General features: G+C 37.0%; 1 protein-coding gene across 3 annotated transcripts in view; it reads right to left on the bottom strand.

The window, feature by feature from the left end:
* The window catches only part of LRRC2 (leucine rich repeat containing 2), a 92,643-nt gene that overhangs the window by 61,298 nt on the left and 12,669 nt on the right, over positions 1-18,676 (bottom strand). For all 3 annotated transcript variants that reach the window (XM_082301564.1, XM_082301565.1, XM_082301566.1), the window contains one exon: positions 7,649-7,859. In XM_082301564.1, coding sequence (XP_082157690.1) covers positions 7,649-7,859 — 211 coding nt within the window. The remainder of the gene's footprint in view (positions 1-7,648; positions 7,860-18,676) is intronic.

The raw sequence follows: 18,676 nt of genomic DNA, 5'->3' as shown, positions 1-18,676 counted from the left end.
AAATGGTGATTGAGTATGGATTGTGGAAAACTAAATGCTAATACTGCACCTTTAACAGCAGCATTAGCTGCTCAGCCTAACATTGCTGAGTTAATTGCCATAATACAGGAAGATCATCCAAGTTTAGCCACCACCACCATGAAAGATTGGTACTTTCTGGTTCCATTTCAGGAGAGCCATTGGAATTGTTTTGCTTCACATGGGAGGAGATCCAATACACTTTCACCCAAATACTGCAGCAATACCAAGACTCCCCCACACTAGGCTACTTTACCCTAGCCCAAGAATTAGCTGCAATTTCAGTAGATGAGGGGATAAGGACTTACCAATATATTGATGATGTATTGATTGGGGGTCCAGACACAGATAAAATGGGAAACATTAAAAAATATATTATTGAGCACATTGAAAGATTTCAGAGGATTAAATTCAGTGTCCCGGTAAGAGAAAAAATTCTTGGCAAGGGAGATGCTGTTCCCTCTTGAGACATTAACTTCAGTGTAGCAGGTAACCATGCCATAAATTAAAAAGGAGCAAGGGCACCTGAGGAGATCTGCCCATAGCCTATCCCAAAGTGGTACGTTTTGATAAAGCACTGAGGGATGTTACCATCCCCAAGCACATACCCCACAGGCCTATCTTGGCACTTTTTCACCCCTTGGCTTAACATTGGGCCCAGTTCCTGGAAATTAAGATGCACTGGACCCATATCCAACAGGCAGTACTTGTGGAAACCCTTGCACCCACTACCTGTTAAAGACTATTGTGCTCCCATTGTCTCCCTAAAAATATTTGTTAGACTGTAATGACACCTGGATTTGCAAGATGAGGAACTATCTTGTACCATTTGGATAGGCTTTGAGATTTAAAATGCTTTTTACACTTTATATAGTTATCAGATCACATCAATGGACAATAGAAAACATCACATAGCAAGCGCATACGTCAAGCAGTTGGACAAAGTATGCCTCTGGGGAACTTAAATTGCAAATCCATTAAGTGTCAAAAAAGATTTTAAAAAATCAATGAGGATTAGTTAAATTAATCTTTAATTACTTAAAGAACAAGATGTATGTGGAATGTTATATTCAACCGATAGAGAATGTTGCATTACCTTTCATAATGCCTCTACTTCCGTTAAGAAAGCATGAGCTAAAATGAAAGAAATAACTGGCTAAACTGCAGAACTGTTTCAATCCATGAAACCAAATGACTGGTTTAGACAGTTGGAGCCCTATCTCCGGGTTGATGTCTACACTCTAATCATTAGGACTCATAGGGTGGGGCTCATGGTTACTGCAATTTGTAATGATTTCTTATAAAGAAATAATTAAGAATTATTTTCTTAATTATTGGAATGGCAATTGTTTGATATATGATTTGTTGCATTATCTCTTCTGCTTCATTCTTTTTTTGTTCCTCTGTTTGGTATGTTCACATCACCACCATGGATGAAGACAATGATCAAAGACTATGACCACTGATCAAAGTTTAAGTAAGAAAAGGGTTAATAACATTTGCAGCTTATACTTCAAACAAGCACTCAGTGGTAGCTATCTTCTGCTTGTACTATCTCCTCTATCTCTGTATCTCTCTCTCCCTCCTCCCCACCTTGCTCTTTTCTTCCCATATGCTTAATAAAATTGGTACACAAAGTAAAATGATTATTCTTAAACCAGCATTTGGCCTCATTTGCACCTTCATTTGGGCAAAGGACTTTAATATCAAATTGTAACAGTAATTTACTGATAAAACTTTGTGAGTTTTTTTGCACCCTCTAAATGTCATTTCTTTCAACCATGAGCACTTACAAATCTGGGGTGGGGCATCACAGTCCCAAGGGAGCAGTGTGGGGGATTTTTTGTGGACATGTTAATAAAACAGGATGATTTTCCAACCATACTCACTCGTGCCTGTTGCTTCTTGATGGAAAGATGAGTGCAGGAAAGGCCCATGCTGACAGGGAGAGCAGGAGAGCCCCCTTACTCCTGTTCTATGGGCTAAGCAGAGACCCTGCCCGTAGCCTCTCACATACCTCTTGCACTCCAGCTCCTGACCAGTTGAAGCCCAGAAGCACAGAGGGGCTGCTTCCCAACAGTGCCACCAGGCTAAACATTCCCCAGGCATTTAGGGTCACAGGCTAGTGGTGGATGTGACAGCATTAGGTTAATGGCTGGACTCAATGATCTTAGATATCTTTTCAAACCTTACTGATACTGTGATTCTATGAAATGTAGTATGTCTCGGGACCACCTGTAATAATAAAAGTGGTCATGACTGAGTCAGATTTTTTTTTTTTTTTTTTTTTTTTTTTTTTTTTTTTGAGGGGGGGGGATATCTCTGGAGAAATCTCTGGAATTTACATAAGCGCAAGAGAGATTTTCCCTGTCCATTCAATGCACCAATGCTACTTGACCCGTTGTAGGAAATAAATACATCACTGTCACAAACAGTTGGGAATAACAACAGGAAATTCTCTGTTTTCAGTGAAAATACATATTATGTTAGACAATAAAACTGTGAGAATAAATACAAATACAGTAATTTGCTGCCTTGTTCTATGAGGAAGTTATTTGCAAGAAAATCATGGTTTATGAGTAAAGAATTTTACCACCATTCACTTACTTGCACATCTGACAATAAAGTTTTTTAAAGTAGGTATGTATCCAGATCCTCTACTTAGGTAAAGCAGGATAGCTGAGAACAGTCCTACTCTGTATTTGAGGAGCATCATCAATTTTCCTCTGCCAGTATTGATATCACAACATTTAAAAATTTGTTCATCCTGAATATTCTGTGAAAAACATTTAATTCACTGATTCACTAGAGAATAAACATTCATTAATTAACAGCAGAAAATAAATACTCAGAGGGGAGAAACAGAGTTAAAGTGATTTAATTTAAAAATTCATATGAATATTCATGGCATTATTTTGCCTCAGTTTCTAGTTCTAATGGTGCTGTTTCTCTGAAGAGCAAATTTAATTGAGTAGATACATGTTTATGTGTATAGAGGTTCTCAATTAAGTGTTTTATCAACTATGCATTGTTCTTTCCTAGGCATCCAATTCAAAGGTCCATAATATTATATATATATTTGTACATATCTTTTTCACAGTGTGTTTGTCTGAAAAACTCTCAAATAAATAATTTTCTTCTTCTGAAACATACCTTGGGAACCTGAAATTACTTGTGGCACAACACACCATACTCATGTTGTCAAAGTCCCAAGTGTTTTGCAAACACAGGAAGATTTAGGAGACTCACTGCTGGGGCAATACAACTGTATTCTGCCCCTTTTTTATTAAAAGAGAAAAAGAAGAGAAAACCTGTCTGATTTCATTCACAATATCAGATTGAGATTCTATGATTATAAGACCAGCCCATTTTTTATTGTATGCCCTTTTCTTTCCTAACTTTAAATATTAATTCATTACTGTTCCCAGCTGGCAGAAATGTCCACCCATGGGAAGTAGACACTAGAGTCACAGAATCGCAGCATCACAGAATTAACTACCTTGGAAAAGACCTTTGAGATCATCAAGTCCAACCTACGACCCAACACCACCTTGTCAACCCATGGCACTAAGTGCCACATCCACTCTTTTCTTAGACACCTCCAGGGACCATGACTACACCAGCTCCCCGGGCAGCCCATTACAAAGACTAATTACTCCTTTTGTGAAGAAGTTCTTCCTAATGTCCAGCCTAAAATATTTGCCTGGTATGTAAAAGGGAGACAAGGACCCCTGAACCTTAAGGATGTTGTCAAAGAATGCCAGCCAGATGGAGCTGTGACAGACAAAGGTAAGACTATCTCATCAGTGTAGTTATCAACCACTGTCCGCAGGCTGAAGGTAACTACATGGACAGGCATGGCTAAACTGGAACCCAAGTTACAGAATGTCTTTCAGATTCAGAGGGACTTGCTGAGTACTTGTTCTTCAAGCACAGAGGCTTCGTACTAGTTCTACTTCCAGTGCTGTTGATCCACAAGGAAATATGGATCTGCATAAAGAGAATACAATTTTTTTCAGAATTCTTATACTGTAAAATTAAGCCCTAGTCTCTTTAGCTACTACTTTGTGCCTATTTTTTCAACCTAGTATTTGTTGTGGGAGCTTTTTGCTTTTGCGTGAGCTACACAAAACATTGTAGTGGGTCACTTGCTGTTGCAATCTAGCATTTTCTCCTTCTGTTTTCCTGGCATCAAAATAGTATTCATTTGTGTACTTACCCCTTGCAAGACATGCCTAGTGCTAGCTGTATCATGTTTAACATTGTTATTCTTACTTCTAAGAAAACTTGATTTGTACTTGATTCTTCTTGTTTCCAGTCTCTTTTCACTGATCTCACTGTCACTCTAGCTTTGTTAAAAAGCCCAAACTGAGCGGCTTCCTTGTCTTCTTTAACACTGTGTCATAATTCCTTGGCTTTTAATCTATAAATCACTCACTTTATTCATCTTCTTCACAGAAATATGTGCCTTTAAGGAGGCCTATAATCACGAATACTAGAAGTAAAATTGTACCAAAAAGTGTTAAAGACTAATTGTTACATAATTATTACCCTTTTTTTCCCCTCACTATTTTGTTGCTGTTAAAGACCTTTATTTTTTCTCAGATGTGTTAAAATAATTACTTTGCAAGTACAAGGAACAGTGGGTCCCCAGCTAACGAAAATACATTATTATATCCATGATATTTGAGAGGTGGGAAAAAAGTGCCACGAGGTCTCAAAGGAAGGAATTCCTATTAGGAACTCAAAATGTGTGATCTGCTCTGATTTTCACCTTTACTAAGGTTCTCAGAAGAAGGTCTGACATTATTTTCAAAATGCATGATCCAGATTATTTTCAAAATATTTTTCCAAACTATCCCAAACTCTTGTGGCTGGGTGAATATTGCTGCCTATCCACAAGTACTCTGGCTGTGCAAGGTATCCTCAGAGATAAGGAGAGACCATGTTCCCTAGATGCCAGCCAGCCTCATGGTGCTTCTGCTGAAGCATGACCAAAGACATTGACTACATCCCTCAACTGCTAGGTTAATGGGTTTCTCAGTGAACTTAAAGGTCTTCTCCATCCTAAATACTTCTATGATTCCATCCATTTTAAACCTCCTACTCAACAATGCAGAATCAGTAAGCCAGATGCTCTGTGGATATCGAGGACAAAGCAGCAGCTTCCTTCTAACAAGACTACATTTTTACCATCTAGACATCGTGGGCACTCTGACATTGAGGCCTATGAGAAGGATGTGGTAAAGCCATATCCTTGTGCTGGGGATTACTCCTCTGTGAAACTTAGCTTCCCAGAAGACATAAAAAGAACTGGTATGGCCCAGAAGCAAGCCTTGTTCTCAAAATGAAACCTCTAAGACACACCAGCAACCTACTCAGATTTAGCTATCAACTGTCTAGAGGATATATTACTGCTTCATTGATGAGGGGAAAGGGGAAACATAATAGAAATACTTATCAGGTAAAAGGAAGATAGAAGATTCAGCTGCTCGTCCCCAAATGGATACTTTACAGGACTGTGCTGTTTGCTGCTGCCAATGGTAAGTGCCAAGTCAACAGCAAATCCAGCTGGTTATGTGCCCGTAAATCTGCACAGGTAATCCCAGCTCTGACTTCTCCAAGTCCCTGAGTGCTTAATCACTGAAACTTTCAACTCATAGATGTATTTGTGTGCAAAACACATCAAAAAAACTAAACCACAATAGACAACACAGCTCCCAGCTACATAACATACAGGCTTCTCTGAGGAAACTGTCATATGCCCACAGATTTTTTTAATGTGCAGATTGCTAGACTGTGCAGCATTGGTTTTATAGTCTGAAAATTCATTTTGTTTAAATGTGAATTACTTTCTTTTTGTGAGAAAGTAATGGGGGGAAACAGTATAATATCTGATTCTGTCTTTGGTTCAGAAGCACCAGTTCAGTTTTTAAAAAAACAAAATGAGTGGTATGATTTGTATAACATAAAAACTTTACAAAATTTTTGCAGTAAGTTGATATACACTTCTTTCAGAACTTTGTCAAGTGAGTTTTCACAATTTTAAAATAATTTTCAGCTGTTAGAAAGTGACATTTATTTTTTATTTTAAAGGAGCACTGATCTTTAAATAAATAATCTTTGATTGTATCTTTTTCTGCAGACATCTGAACTATGTCACAGTTCATTGTTGAAACAGGACACCCACTTTAGCTAGGCTAGAGCTGGACCATGAGACCTGATGTGTGTTTGATGTGGCCCCACTGAGCATCTGTTAAGGAGATATCAAAGCCCATGGTGGTTAGGAATGTACTGCTCAAGGTGGCATAGTGTACATAACAGTACACCAATTTCTCTTAAATGGTGTTTTTTCAGAATGGGATTTTTCAGAATGTCAAATTAAAATTACATACTCTGGAAAACAGAACAAAATGTGTGTTTGATTTTGCCTCCTAATGTAAAGCCTAGGTTATGGTGACAAAGCAAAATTTTAATGGTTTGGCAAAAGAGAATAAGCAAAAGAAAAGTTTAATTATGCAACTCTTCCCTGATGAACTGAGGATATTTGCAGTTGCTACTATATCAGTGTCTAAGGAGCTGTAATCTCTCTCATTTTTTTTACCTAAGGTACCACTAAGCTAAGGTTTATAATACCCAAAAGAATGAAGTATTTGACTACACATCTTAAACATCACTTTCAAAACCCCAAGTTCTTGAATGAAGAGATGTGATAATTCTCCAGCAGCCAGTCCTATCACATCAATGATTGGTATCAGTTGAAGAAAGAGTATCCTTAGTAGAGCTGAATGGGAACCAGGGTTTTCTATAGTCCAGAAATTTTCACTATTCTAGGTTTATTCAGAAAGAAATTAAAGCAAGAAAAAAATGAAAACTGAAAAAGAAAACACCATCAGATTCAAAATCAAATCTAGGTAATGTTACACTTCAGGTCAATCAAAAAATAATTCTAGCTTTTTTTATCAATTAACATTTTGACTTTTTTTAAATGCAAATGCTACAGAAAAATCAAAATTTTGATTTCACATCATAAATAATGTAGTGTTTCTCTGAATACATATCAATCAAAGCTTTTACAACTCCAGAAAGCTTCAGAACACTAGCTCAATTTCAAGCCAGCACTAACTCACATCTTACCTGCAAACTGGTATTTCACATCAAACATATCTGCAAGTCAAATATGCTTTTTTTTCAGTAAGACCATTGTGGATTGATGCTAATATTAGTTTCAAACTGAGTAGAGCTTGAGAAAGTGTTATCAGACCATTAGAGCAAGAACACAGATCTCTGATTAGTCGAAGACAGCAATAAGACAACAGACATTATTTTCTTCTCTCTTCACCCATCTGGGAATTTTAGCATAAGATAATCTTATTGCAACATTATTGCTCATACCAAAATTTTTGAGAGGGATAAATTGCATGTATCAGCAGAGAATTTAAAATACACATACCTAAAAACTAAACCACTAGTTCAGGCTGAGGTAGAAAATGCTTTAGTCACTTCTAACACTGTGAAAAAGCATCAACTTAATATGCATCTCCCATTAAAACAAAAGCAGTGATTAAAAGATAAAGTCTAAGACACCCGAACTCTTCACCAACAGAAACATATTTTCCATTATATTTACCGTCCACTGCTCTCCAGAAAGCTGAAAAATAAACTTGTTTTGTTCCTTATTTGCTCCATCTGGCAAAGCACAACTCTTCTTGAGCTGAGGAGTCTTTCCATAAGTGTCCAGATCCTTCTCATTGATGTCTACAAAGCCATTCTTGAGGTATTTTGATTGAGGAATACCTTTCTTACGGCACTCTAGTATCAAATTCCATTCCTGTTTTATCCTGAAATAGTGCCAAAAAAAGTTTATGTGAATCAGCTGAAAAAATATGGCAGGTAAGTTCTAAAACTTAATCTGTGTTTGCACAAGTACTTCACAAAATATAATTATTCATCTAAGGTATTGGCTATTTTTTATATCTCTGTTTTAAAAAGTTGTATTTCCTGGAGTTACGCTAAGATTTTCTAGCCATACATATAGATTTCAAATGATCAGGATTTCATTCACTGACTACAGTACAGTGACTCCCAGAGAATAATAGAAAAGTGGAGACTGAGCAAACTGTTGTGGAAAAGAGCAAAAATTATGCTCTTCAATTTGATAAGAGAGAAAATATATTCTCACAGAACAAGTTATATGCATAAACAAAATCAAGTACCTGGTGATACATGAAAACATTTTCCTTGGGGAAAAATAAGTGAGAAGTGCCTTTTTCCCTTGCCCTTTCTTGTTCAAGTATAATGATTTATTTTAATTTTTACACCAATAACTTCAAAGTTATTACATGACAACTGATTTCAGATTCAGTTTCACTATAACTTCTGTATCACCTTCAAGGCAAACTTTTTCTCTTGTATCTTCAGGCGCAAATTCAATTTGACATAATTAAGCATTGTCAAAAGCTCATGCTTCTAGTTAGGAGAGATTTATTTCCTCTTAATTAAAAACTGGTTAATTAACAGAAGCAAGTCTTCCTTACACCAAAATAAGACTCTGCAAAGCCTCTTGTATGATAAATCTGACTTCACACTTTGGATTCTAGATCCTGTGGTACATGAGACTCATTTATGTCATCCTCATCCTCTGATAGAAATCTTAATCTAAAGGATTGAAGAAAATTGACAGCTGAAGAAGGACAAAAAGTTCAGCATAAAGTACCCCTAGAGAAAGCAAATACATCATGTCCTAGAAAGAGAATTACATGAAAGTTTATAAAGTTCAAACAGAAAGCAACAAAACCTTTACATGTATTGCCACTTACTCATGGGATTTTTCTCTACAATGTTAAGAAGGAAAAAAAAGATCACATGAAACAGAATCATAGAATTGTGGAATTATTTGGGTTGGAAAGGACATTGAAGATCATCTAGTTCCAGCCCCACCACCACAGACAGGGACACCTTCCGCTAGACGAGGTTGCTCAAGTTCCCCCTCAGCCACAAAGGAGGCTTGAACACTTCCAGGGATGCGGCATCCACAGCTTCTCTGAGGAACTTGTTTCACTGCCTCATTACCCTCACAGTAAAGAATTTCTTCCTAATATCTAATATAAACCTACTCTCTTTCAGTTTGAAGCCATTCTCCCGTGTCTTGGCACTACAGCTCTTGATGAAGAGATTCTCTCTGGCTTCCCTGTAGCCCCCCTTCAGATAATGGAAGCTTGCTATGAGATCTCCAAGCAACTTTCTCTTCTCCAGGCTGAACAACCCAAACTTTCTCAGCCTGTCTTCGTAAGGGAGATGATCCAGTCCTCCTATCAACTTTGTGGTCTCCTCTGGACTTTCTCCAACAATTCCATGTTGTTTTTATTTTGTGGGCACCAGAGCTGGATGTGGGGTCTTACAAGAGCAGAGTAGAGGGGTAGAATCACCTCCCTTGACCTGCTATTGATGCAGCCCAGGACACAGTTGCTTTCTGGGCTGTGAACACACATTGCTGGTTCATGTTTAGTTATTGTCAAGTATCACCTGCAAGTCCTTCTCCTCAGGCCCACTCTCAATCAATTCTGTTCCCAGCCTGTAAGTATGCCTGAGATTGCCTCGACCCAGGTGTAGGACCTTGCACTTCACTTTGTTGAACTTCATGATTTTTGCATAAACCCACCTCTCAAGCCTGTCAAGGTCCCTCTGGCTGACATCCCTTCCCTCCAACGTGTCTGCATCACACAGCTTGGTGTTGTCAGAGCACTTGCTGAGGGTGCCCTCAATCCCACTGTTCATGTCACCAAAGAAAAGATGCTGAGCAGTGTCAGCTCCAACACTGACTCCTGAGGGACACCAGTCACCGAGTCCATCCGTCAAAATCCATGACCCCCTATTTAGAGTCAAAGATGTTATGCAAGACAGCACTGAACACTGTATAAGTCCGGGTAGATGATGTCAATTGCTTTGCCCCTATTCACCAGTGCCATGGCCCCATCATAAAAGACCCCCAAATTCATCAGAATTAAAAACAGAATGTCTGGTTTTAAGTCACATACAGGAAACCAGTTACAAACTTAGGTACAAGAAGTATGTCCCAAAATCTTGTTGAAATAAATAATTTTTGGACACTCGTAACAAGGAATGAAACTGCAGTGCAGAATACTCTTATGGAAATATGGCAGCACTGACTTCCTGCTATCAAAATAAGTCTTTAGAGAGCAAAACTGCATGCCTAGATAGAAAGGTTTTACTGAGACAGTTGTATACATTGTGTCACAGAAATCTCAGGGGATGTTAGAGAGGCTTGAAGGCAGAGAGCGCAGCAATGGTGAAGACAAATACAGAGCACAGGGACACACTGCAGGCACTTTGTACACTTTTGGAAAATACATATAACCATTTATCAGAGCAGCAAGCCTGAGGGACCACCAGAGGACAGTTTCAAGGAGCAGCACACTACACATGGAACACAAGAGAACTGCAGAAAGCCCCTTCTGTAATGACTGCAATGTATTCCCAAGTGACATCTTTATAAAGGGAAAGTGCAGAAAAGCACCTTCTACAAATATTTCAGAGGGTGAATTAACAGACAGGTTGTTTAAAAGGTAGCTCACTGGATAAAGTGTTAACAGACTACCTGAAGACACCAAAAACTCAGACTAAGTACATTCTAATGATGACAGTAAGGATCTATTTCTCCCTTATTTAAAAAATAACAAAAATATTTTTAAAAGATAAAATTGTATTTATCTTCAAATGAAAAAAGTTAGAAGGAAATATAAGCTGTGATTAACACAGAAAAAGGAAATGAAGCTACTACAGGTATGAAAATTAGTAGGAAGAGGATTTGTAGCATATCAGAAGACAGAAGCCTGAGAAAGATGATGGGAACCATAATTTCTCAAAATGTGAAAGGAGAAATAAAGGAATAGTTAAAGAAGTTATTGATAGCTGCGGAAGTGTTACTCATTCTTGGCTTCAGTTTTCATTAGAGAGATCAGAATGCACTTCACAAGTAGACATCTGGAAGAATTTTTGGTATTAAAAGTATCAATAGAGGAGGTGTGAGGATACTAAAATATATTTGAAATAACTCTCCCAGTTTCTGTCAGTGTCTACTGCACCTGGAATATTTCATACCACAGCAAGCTGTGATATGTAAATGAGTCAAGAAAAAAAAGACTGGACAGACAGAAAAGCCTTCAGCCCAGCGAGTCCCTAGAGTGGACTAAAGGTGCTAGCACAGTCAAGGAAGAGTCCACCAACTATGCACAATATCTTCACAATAATTTTCTGAATTTACTTGATATGACAAAGACAACAAAATAGGTTAAAAGAGATACAGCTTCTTAGCCCATACTCTGATACCTCAACAAGCTGTAGCTAATATTTCTAAATTTTCTATTACAGAGGGAGAGATATCCAAACACCTGATTTCACTAAGCAGCCCTACTAAAGGTATCCCCACCAGCTGCAGTCTAGAAGGGCTCAGACGACAGAGTTTTCCATATCAGCAGACATGATAGTTCAAACACTTTCAGATGCTTTGACACATGAGCCAATCAAATTTTCAGTGTTGATCTTAACTATTCAATCCGTCATTTGAACCCTAGAAACTGCCAACACAGCAGAGTGTGGAGATTGTAATGGCAAGAGAACACTAGGAAAAGCTACAAAACAATATCTTCATATACTATAAGGAAAAAAAACCAGTCCCAAACCACATATTCACATTTTGTTCCAAAACTTGTCTATCAGTGAGCATAGCTAAATAATCATAAAAGCTCTGTATTGATGGGAAATGAAGTGGTATGGGAAGGGTGCTAAATGAATCTCAAGGAAGACAACAAAATTATCTGAACAATTAAGAGTCAGGAGCCAGAAGGACCATAGGATCAAATACCTAGAATTATTTTTTTAAAATATTCCAAGTTTTACTTACCACTCCCATACTGCTCTTTCTCACATTCTCCAGTCCTCCACCTATAGCTTTTTTGTCCTTCTGTGAAGCTTAACTCTGCATTACTACCCTCTCATTTCCATGGAATTCCTTCATTTTCTACCAAAGCAATAAATATTTCACTCCGTGCATAATTTATTGCACTGAAAAAACTTGCCCACAAAATGGGGAGTTTTTGTATTCGTTGCTCTTCTCTCAAGCACAAAAAATGACTGACTTATTCCTCACAGTATAAATTCTAAGGTTAGAAATTTTAAAAACAGAAAGAAGAGGTCAAAAAGTTTAATTCAATAAACAGTAAGCTGCATCAGTGCTGGCTCTCTTAGGTAGGCCCCAGGAACACTACAGCTGAGGGCTCAGATCTAAAATTTTACTCTGTCAAAACAAGAAACGTAAAAAATAGAAGAAGGGAGTTACAGTAAAGCTGAAAAAAAAAAAACCTGCCCTCTGACAGTCTGCTGATTATATATACAAAATACAAAACGCAGGAGGTCATTGCTAGCCAAGTAAAATATAATGCATGTAACAAAAATGACTGTTAAGCAAATCAGTCAGTGAAGCATTTACCTCAGAAGAAAGACAGGGGTCAAAAATAAAACCTGGTAGGGAATTCAGCGTGTATATTGCACACTGATATGGAAGTCCTATGTCAAATTTCTTCTTTACTCATATATTAAGTTAATGGAAACATGCTCTGTTAAGCTTTTAAAGAATGCAAGTATTGAGTACAAGCACATTTAGAACAGATGGAAAGAGAATTAATAATGAAGCAACAAAAGTGCATAATTTTGTACAGTACATCTCAGAATGAAAACATTATATTTCCCGTGGGCAAAGGGTCTAATAATTTACAACACCTGCCTGTACTCTTGGGTTATATGCTAACCAAATTAATCACTATGAGCCTTACTGGTCTGGAATTGCAACTTATATCAAGACAGTGTGCATCACGAAGCAAAGATGACAAAGCTGTAAATTTGCAGGTCCGGTTGAGATCAAACCAAAGGGATCTATTTGGCTACATGGTTGTCATTCTGCTCTGTCATTGTAAAAAAAAAGAGGTGATGGTACTTTTTATGGGATCATTACGAAAATAAAGACCTTTTTAAGTCTTCATTTGGTGACAATCCTCAGATAAGACAGAATTTCTACCAGGTTTGTCATATCTGGAGGCTACAACATGAATCTTTGGGACAAATATCTAAAAGAAAAGGCCTCCAAACCAATGGGGCAAAAAGAGAAAAAAAATCTCCACAAAAATAAAATAATCTTCTAAATACTAATACACTTTTAGAGAAATTAAATTTCTGGTCTTGACAATTTAAAGACTCCTGATGTTCCAGAAACACATTTTCACAGATGACAAATGAGTTACAAAATCACAGCTCTCCTGAAGTTTATGTCTTTTTAATACTATTTAACAATAAAATATTTTTGCCTTCCTCTACACCTTGATCAAATGGTTTCAGTCAGATTAAAGAAACAACAATCATTTTCTGTATTAAGAAAGTTGAAGATAGTCAAGTCAAGCCTAATTTATGTGGGAATATGAACACAAAAAAATATTTTTCCTGGACAAAGGGCCAGATGAGATCTAAGGTTCTAAATCAGCTAATTACTCCAGTATTTCCACTTCAATCATACAAATAGTTCCACTAATTTTAAAAAAGGCTTGTTGCATGCTGCTTATGTTTGTCAAAAAAAAAGTTACATTTCATACCTATACATCTGTAACACAAAAGCACATGTGTCACTAAGGCAGATGTATGTGGTATAGAGGAAATTTTACCCTGGCAAGCTATTTTCCAACACTTTTCCATTTTCCAGTAAGCTTTCAGGACAATACACTATAGTTATGAAATGGGATCAGCAGGGAAATAGAAGATTCAAGTATTTCCATTTTAATTAGTCCTGAATTTCACTTCAGGTAATCATTTCCCAAACGCTACTTCACTATTGGAGTATACATTCAGAAAAAAGATTCACAGCATATAATTTTTTAATTATTACACATATTTCTTTTCAAGGATGCAAGAGTTCCCTGCTTGAAATTTTATTTTCTCCAACAAAATTCTCCATCTAATCAACCTGATGCAAAGAGTTACTGTATAATAAGTTCAGTGATTGGACCTTTCAAAGGAACAACCAGCTTGGAAAGGAAGTGTGCATTGGTAGGGGTTTCAGAGCCATTGAAGCTAATGAAGAGTAATTGGGTTTCTTTGAATTGCTCTTCCTTCAGCAGTTATCCTCTGCTCAATGTCTGCTTAGCAGCTCTTGGGGAAAAGCTATGATTCTTAGGTAAGGAAAGGAAGTTTCGTTAGATGGCACTATTTCCTCTAAACCAGGACAGAAGAATTGACCAGGACGCTACATGATGACACCAGCTGAGAACTCCTGAGTGATGTTTAAATCAGAATCACTAGCCATGTAGGATCATTAAATAATCGCATGGAATTTTTAGAAGAGCATTGCAGTAAAACTGGAGCTCAGCCCAGAATAATATTCCTGATGGATGAGTAACATTTGCTTCAAATTCAATTGGATTGATTCAATTTCAGTATCACTGCGAGGCTCTTCCCTCCGTTTTAATGGATTGTGGCTAAACAACAGCTTTTATCTTACAATGCACTTCTGTGCATTACTTAAGACGCACAGTCTGTTTGCACAAGTGCTTACAAACAAAGTCAAATAACTTAGTATATTTATTAATGCTGCAGATTTAAACCAAACTTTTTGCCTATAATTTGTGTTTGGGGCCAAGGAACTCCCAGCTTGAGTTTTAGACTTGCTTGGAAAAAGCTCTGCATTGGTAGGAGAATAAAGATAGTATTCTCCTTTAGTAGGAGAATAAAGATAAACATAACAAATAAAATCTTAGTTCAGGTACAAATAGAGTTATAACACTGAAGTTTGGCAGAGAGATAGAGACAAATCTATTTTATTGGACAAAAGTGTAACCTTTCAGGGAAAAAAGTCAGTCTGCCTGCAGAGTGTAGTTTGCTGTTTTGCTTTTTACTTTTAATATTCGGGAAGCATATAACTCAAAAAAATAATACATGCACATTTAATTAGTCAGACCTCGAGGAGAAATTTTTGGAGAAGAGACACACTGGAAGAGGTAGCTGAACAACCTTTAATTTTTGCTGCATGTTTGTGGGTGGACAGAGCAAGCTGTGCCATTTCACAACAAAGATTTAGATAGCTAATCTGGGCAAACAGCTCTGGCATTTCCTCACTTGAATGCTTAATTTGTTAGCCTTCAGATTTATCTTACCTGCTTTTCACACAAATGACAAACACGTTGCAACCCTTCAAAAAAAAAAATCTAACTGTAAATTTTCATTCTTATTCCCTTAAAAAAAAAAAAGAGAGAGAGAAAAGGAAACAAGTAGAAAAGAAATCTCAATGTGGAAAATTGTCATTTCACATCAAGTTCATCTGACAACATTCAGGATTTTTAACAATCTTTTATTGTTCCCCACAACCATGCTCTAGAAGATTAAACATAAAACAGTGCTATAAATACAAACTTCTTTCCATAATATGCACTTTCATAAACATATAGAAAATCTCAGCACAGTGGACACATTTTGTAACATTGTGTTTCATATTCTATGGGAGATTTCGAATGGCCTTGTCTGATGGGATCAAGAACATGAAGTAAAATGAAAATAAGTCTACCAAACACTGTCCTATTTCTTTTTCTTTTATATTCAGTTGCTGGTTTATGTGTGTTCTTTAAACTGCCATACTTTCACAGTCCCACAAAACCAAAAATTTATCTGATACCAGTACCTCAGAAGGCCAGTATTCTCACTAGTTGGTTGTCCAGAATCAGATTTCACTGGCCAGTTGCTTAAATATCTGCCCTGTAAACAAATCTTTACAAGACCTCATCATTAATGCACAGTTGAAGCTTTTAATTTATTTGTGAGATTTTCCTACGAAAATCTTCATTCAAAAAATGTCTTACAAGTTACTGTTTAATGATGCTGCATGAACTAAATTACCTTGCCCTAAGGCAAAAACAGTTCCCTAGAGGTTAACTGGAAGTTTGTCTTTGAATAATACATACTACATTTCACTGCATATTATCAGGTCATTTTACATAGTAACACTGCATATAAAGGAACTGCAAAATCTCGAAGACATTAGCAAATTATAACGTCTTTGAGAAAAACTGGGGTTTGTTTAAAAAAGAAAAGCAGCCTGAAAAGGCCAGATTCCAAACTCTGTTACATGAGTGTATTTGCAGAGAAACCCTATTAATTTCAACCTACTTAGGAATTCACTGTGACTTCTGGCAAAAGTAAATATCTAGAATCTTAAATGCTAGAACGCAGCCTCATTTCAGGAAAGTGTCCCTTGTAAACGTCTTTTGGGAATTATCATTTTGGATCATAGTACTTTCAAAATACTTTCTTACCGTGGCACAGTATGTACTTGCTTTGATTTCAGTGGACCTACCTGACAATAGTAAAATTTTAATCTCTGAGTATGATACCTGAATTTACTTAATGCAGAACTCCATAAAATAATGAAATGTAGTTACACATCGAAATATTATTTGTATTATTTAATTAGAAATACAATTAAATCTATACTTTAAAGCTAAAAACCAGTGAAGTCTTCTCATATTTTTGGTCCAACATTTGAGAGCACTGAAAAGCACTTAAGAAATAACATGTGAGCTGACATTTAGGACCTAAATGCCAGTGGTCACTTCACACCTGATAAAAAAAAGAGGATTTCCTTTTAACTGAATTTAGCATTTTGTTACTAATATTCTTATTACTTTGACCATTATTCTATCAGCTTTGTTCATTCTATAAGGCCTGAATCATGAGAATGCACACGAACTTTGTCATTTGTTTCAGTAGGTATAATACTGATCACTCATATTCAGAAGACAAAGTCTAATGTATTTCCTTCTTTTTTCCCAGGACCTCTACAAGTAGAACTAACTGGAAAGCAATCTGAGTGTGTGAAGATACACAACTATGCAAAGCATAATATGCAATTAGCAATTTAAAAGAAGAAAACAAAAATCCTTTGTGCAAGCTGCAGGTGCACCTGGGAACTTTTACTTCTGTGCATTTTATCTCAAATTCCCCATCTTCAGGTGGTACAGGAGGATAAGATAATGAATTTGGACATCATTACTGGAAAAAAAGCAGGAAAAGTGGTGAAGCTCCATTCTTTCAGATGGAAGTGTATCTACAACAATTAACCACAGGCAGAAAAACAGGGAGAATGTATTGCTTTTATGGAAAAGACAAGTCAACGTAAGAAATTAGTCTTGACATATGCTACTGACAAAAGACATGGGAGCTCAAATTAGCTACCTCAGAGGACATAACGTGACCCTCTTTCCTTCTTACAGAGAGAATTTACCATGCATCATTTGCTTTTGTACTAGTGAACTCAACACTTATCTTCTGCACCACAGAAAACCAAAACAAAAGTGCGGCAGGGGGATGTTGACATGTTGTCCACACTGGGACAGAAATAAGGTTTGAGTAAGTTTCATCCCAAATCCTTTCACTTGTCTTTTCCACATAAGGGAAACATAATATGAATATGAAACATAAGGGAAACAGCAAACATCCATCTCTCCACTGTCATGGTTAAACCCCAGATGGCAGCCAAGTACCACACACGCACTTACTCCCCAGCCCCCGGCAGGATGGGCAGGAGAATCAGAAAATAAATATAACATTTCTGCATTAAGAACAGTTTCATAAGAGAAACAAAGTAAATAATAATAATAATAATAATAATAACAACAACAACAACAACGAGAGAGAGAAAAAGAAAACCCAAGAGAAATAAATTATATAAATTATACCCAATACAAGTGCTCACAACCTGCTGACTAACTCCTAGTCCATTCCTGAGAAACAATCACTCGCTCCTTGCCAAGTCCACCAGTTTCTATACTGAGAATAATGTTCTATGGTATGGAGTATCATGTTCAGGTCAGCTGTCCTGGCTGTGCTACCTGCCAGCTCTTTGTGCAGCCCCTAACTAGCAGAGAATGAGACACTGGAAAGTCCTTGACTTAGCATAAGAACTACTTAGCAACGATCCAAACAAGTGTGTTATCAACATTATTCTCTTACTACATCCGAAACACAGCAGTGTACCAGTTACTAAGAAGAAAACTAACTCCCAGTTATGAAGAAGAAAACTAACTCTATCTTAGCTGAAACCAGGACACAGCTCACACCAAAAAGAAAGCTTATCCTTGCTAGAGAATTCAATCTGAAGGATGAACTTCTTTTTCCTTTTTCTTTTTTTTTTTTTTTTTTTTTTTTTTTTTTTTGTTAGGAGTATGGTTTTTAATGTAAGCTTTGGTAAAGATGGGAAATCCAAGACTGCTCCTATGGCTGTTTTGAAGAGAAAGGTTCCACAGAAAGGACAGTCAGACTTTGCATTACCCTGATCTCATCTTAGACCAGCTGATCTGTTGTCAGGGTAGCTGCACTGGCAGTGAGAATATATGAGTGAGGGCCTGAAAGCACTGAAACACCACACAAAAGTTCAATGCAATTATATTCTTAAACAAGGCCACTGTTTAATCCTATGCATTTTCTTTTTGAAACAGAAGGTGATTTTTACTTTTTTTCTCTTCTCAGAGGGAGGAAATTAATGTCATATGTTTCCAACCTTGCCAACACAATATAATATTATGGGAAGCAAAATACTGCTTAAAGA

This window comes from Coloeus monedula (assembly GCF_965178545.1).
Source record: "Coloeus monedula genome assembly, chromosome: Z".
Taxonomy (NCBI): Eukaryota; Metazoa; Chordata; class Aves; order Passeriformes; family Corvidae; genus Coloeus; species Coloeus monedula.
The sequence above is the reverse complement of the archived record's forward strand: the minus strand, read 5'-3'. Positions and strand labels throughout refer to the sequence as shown.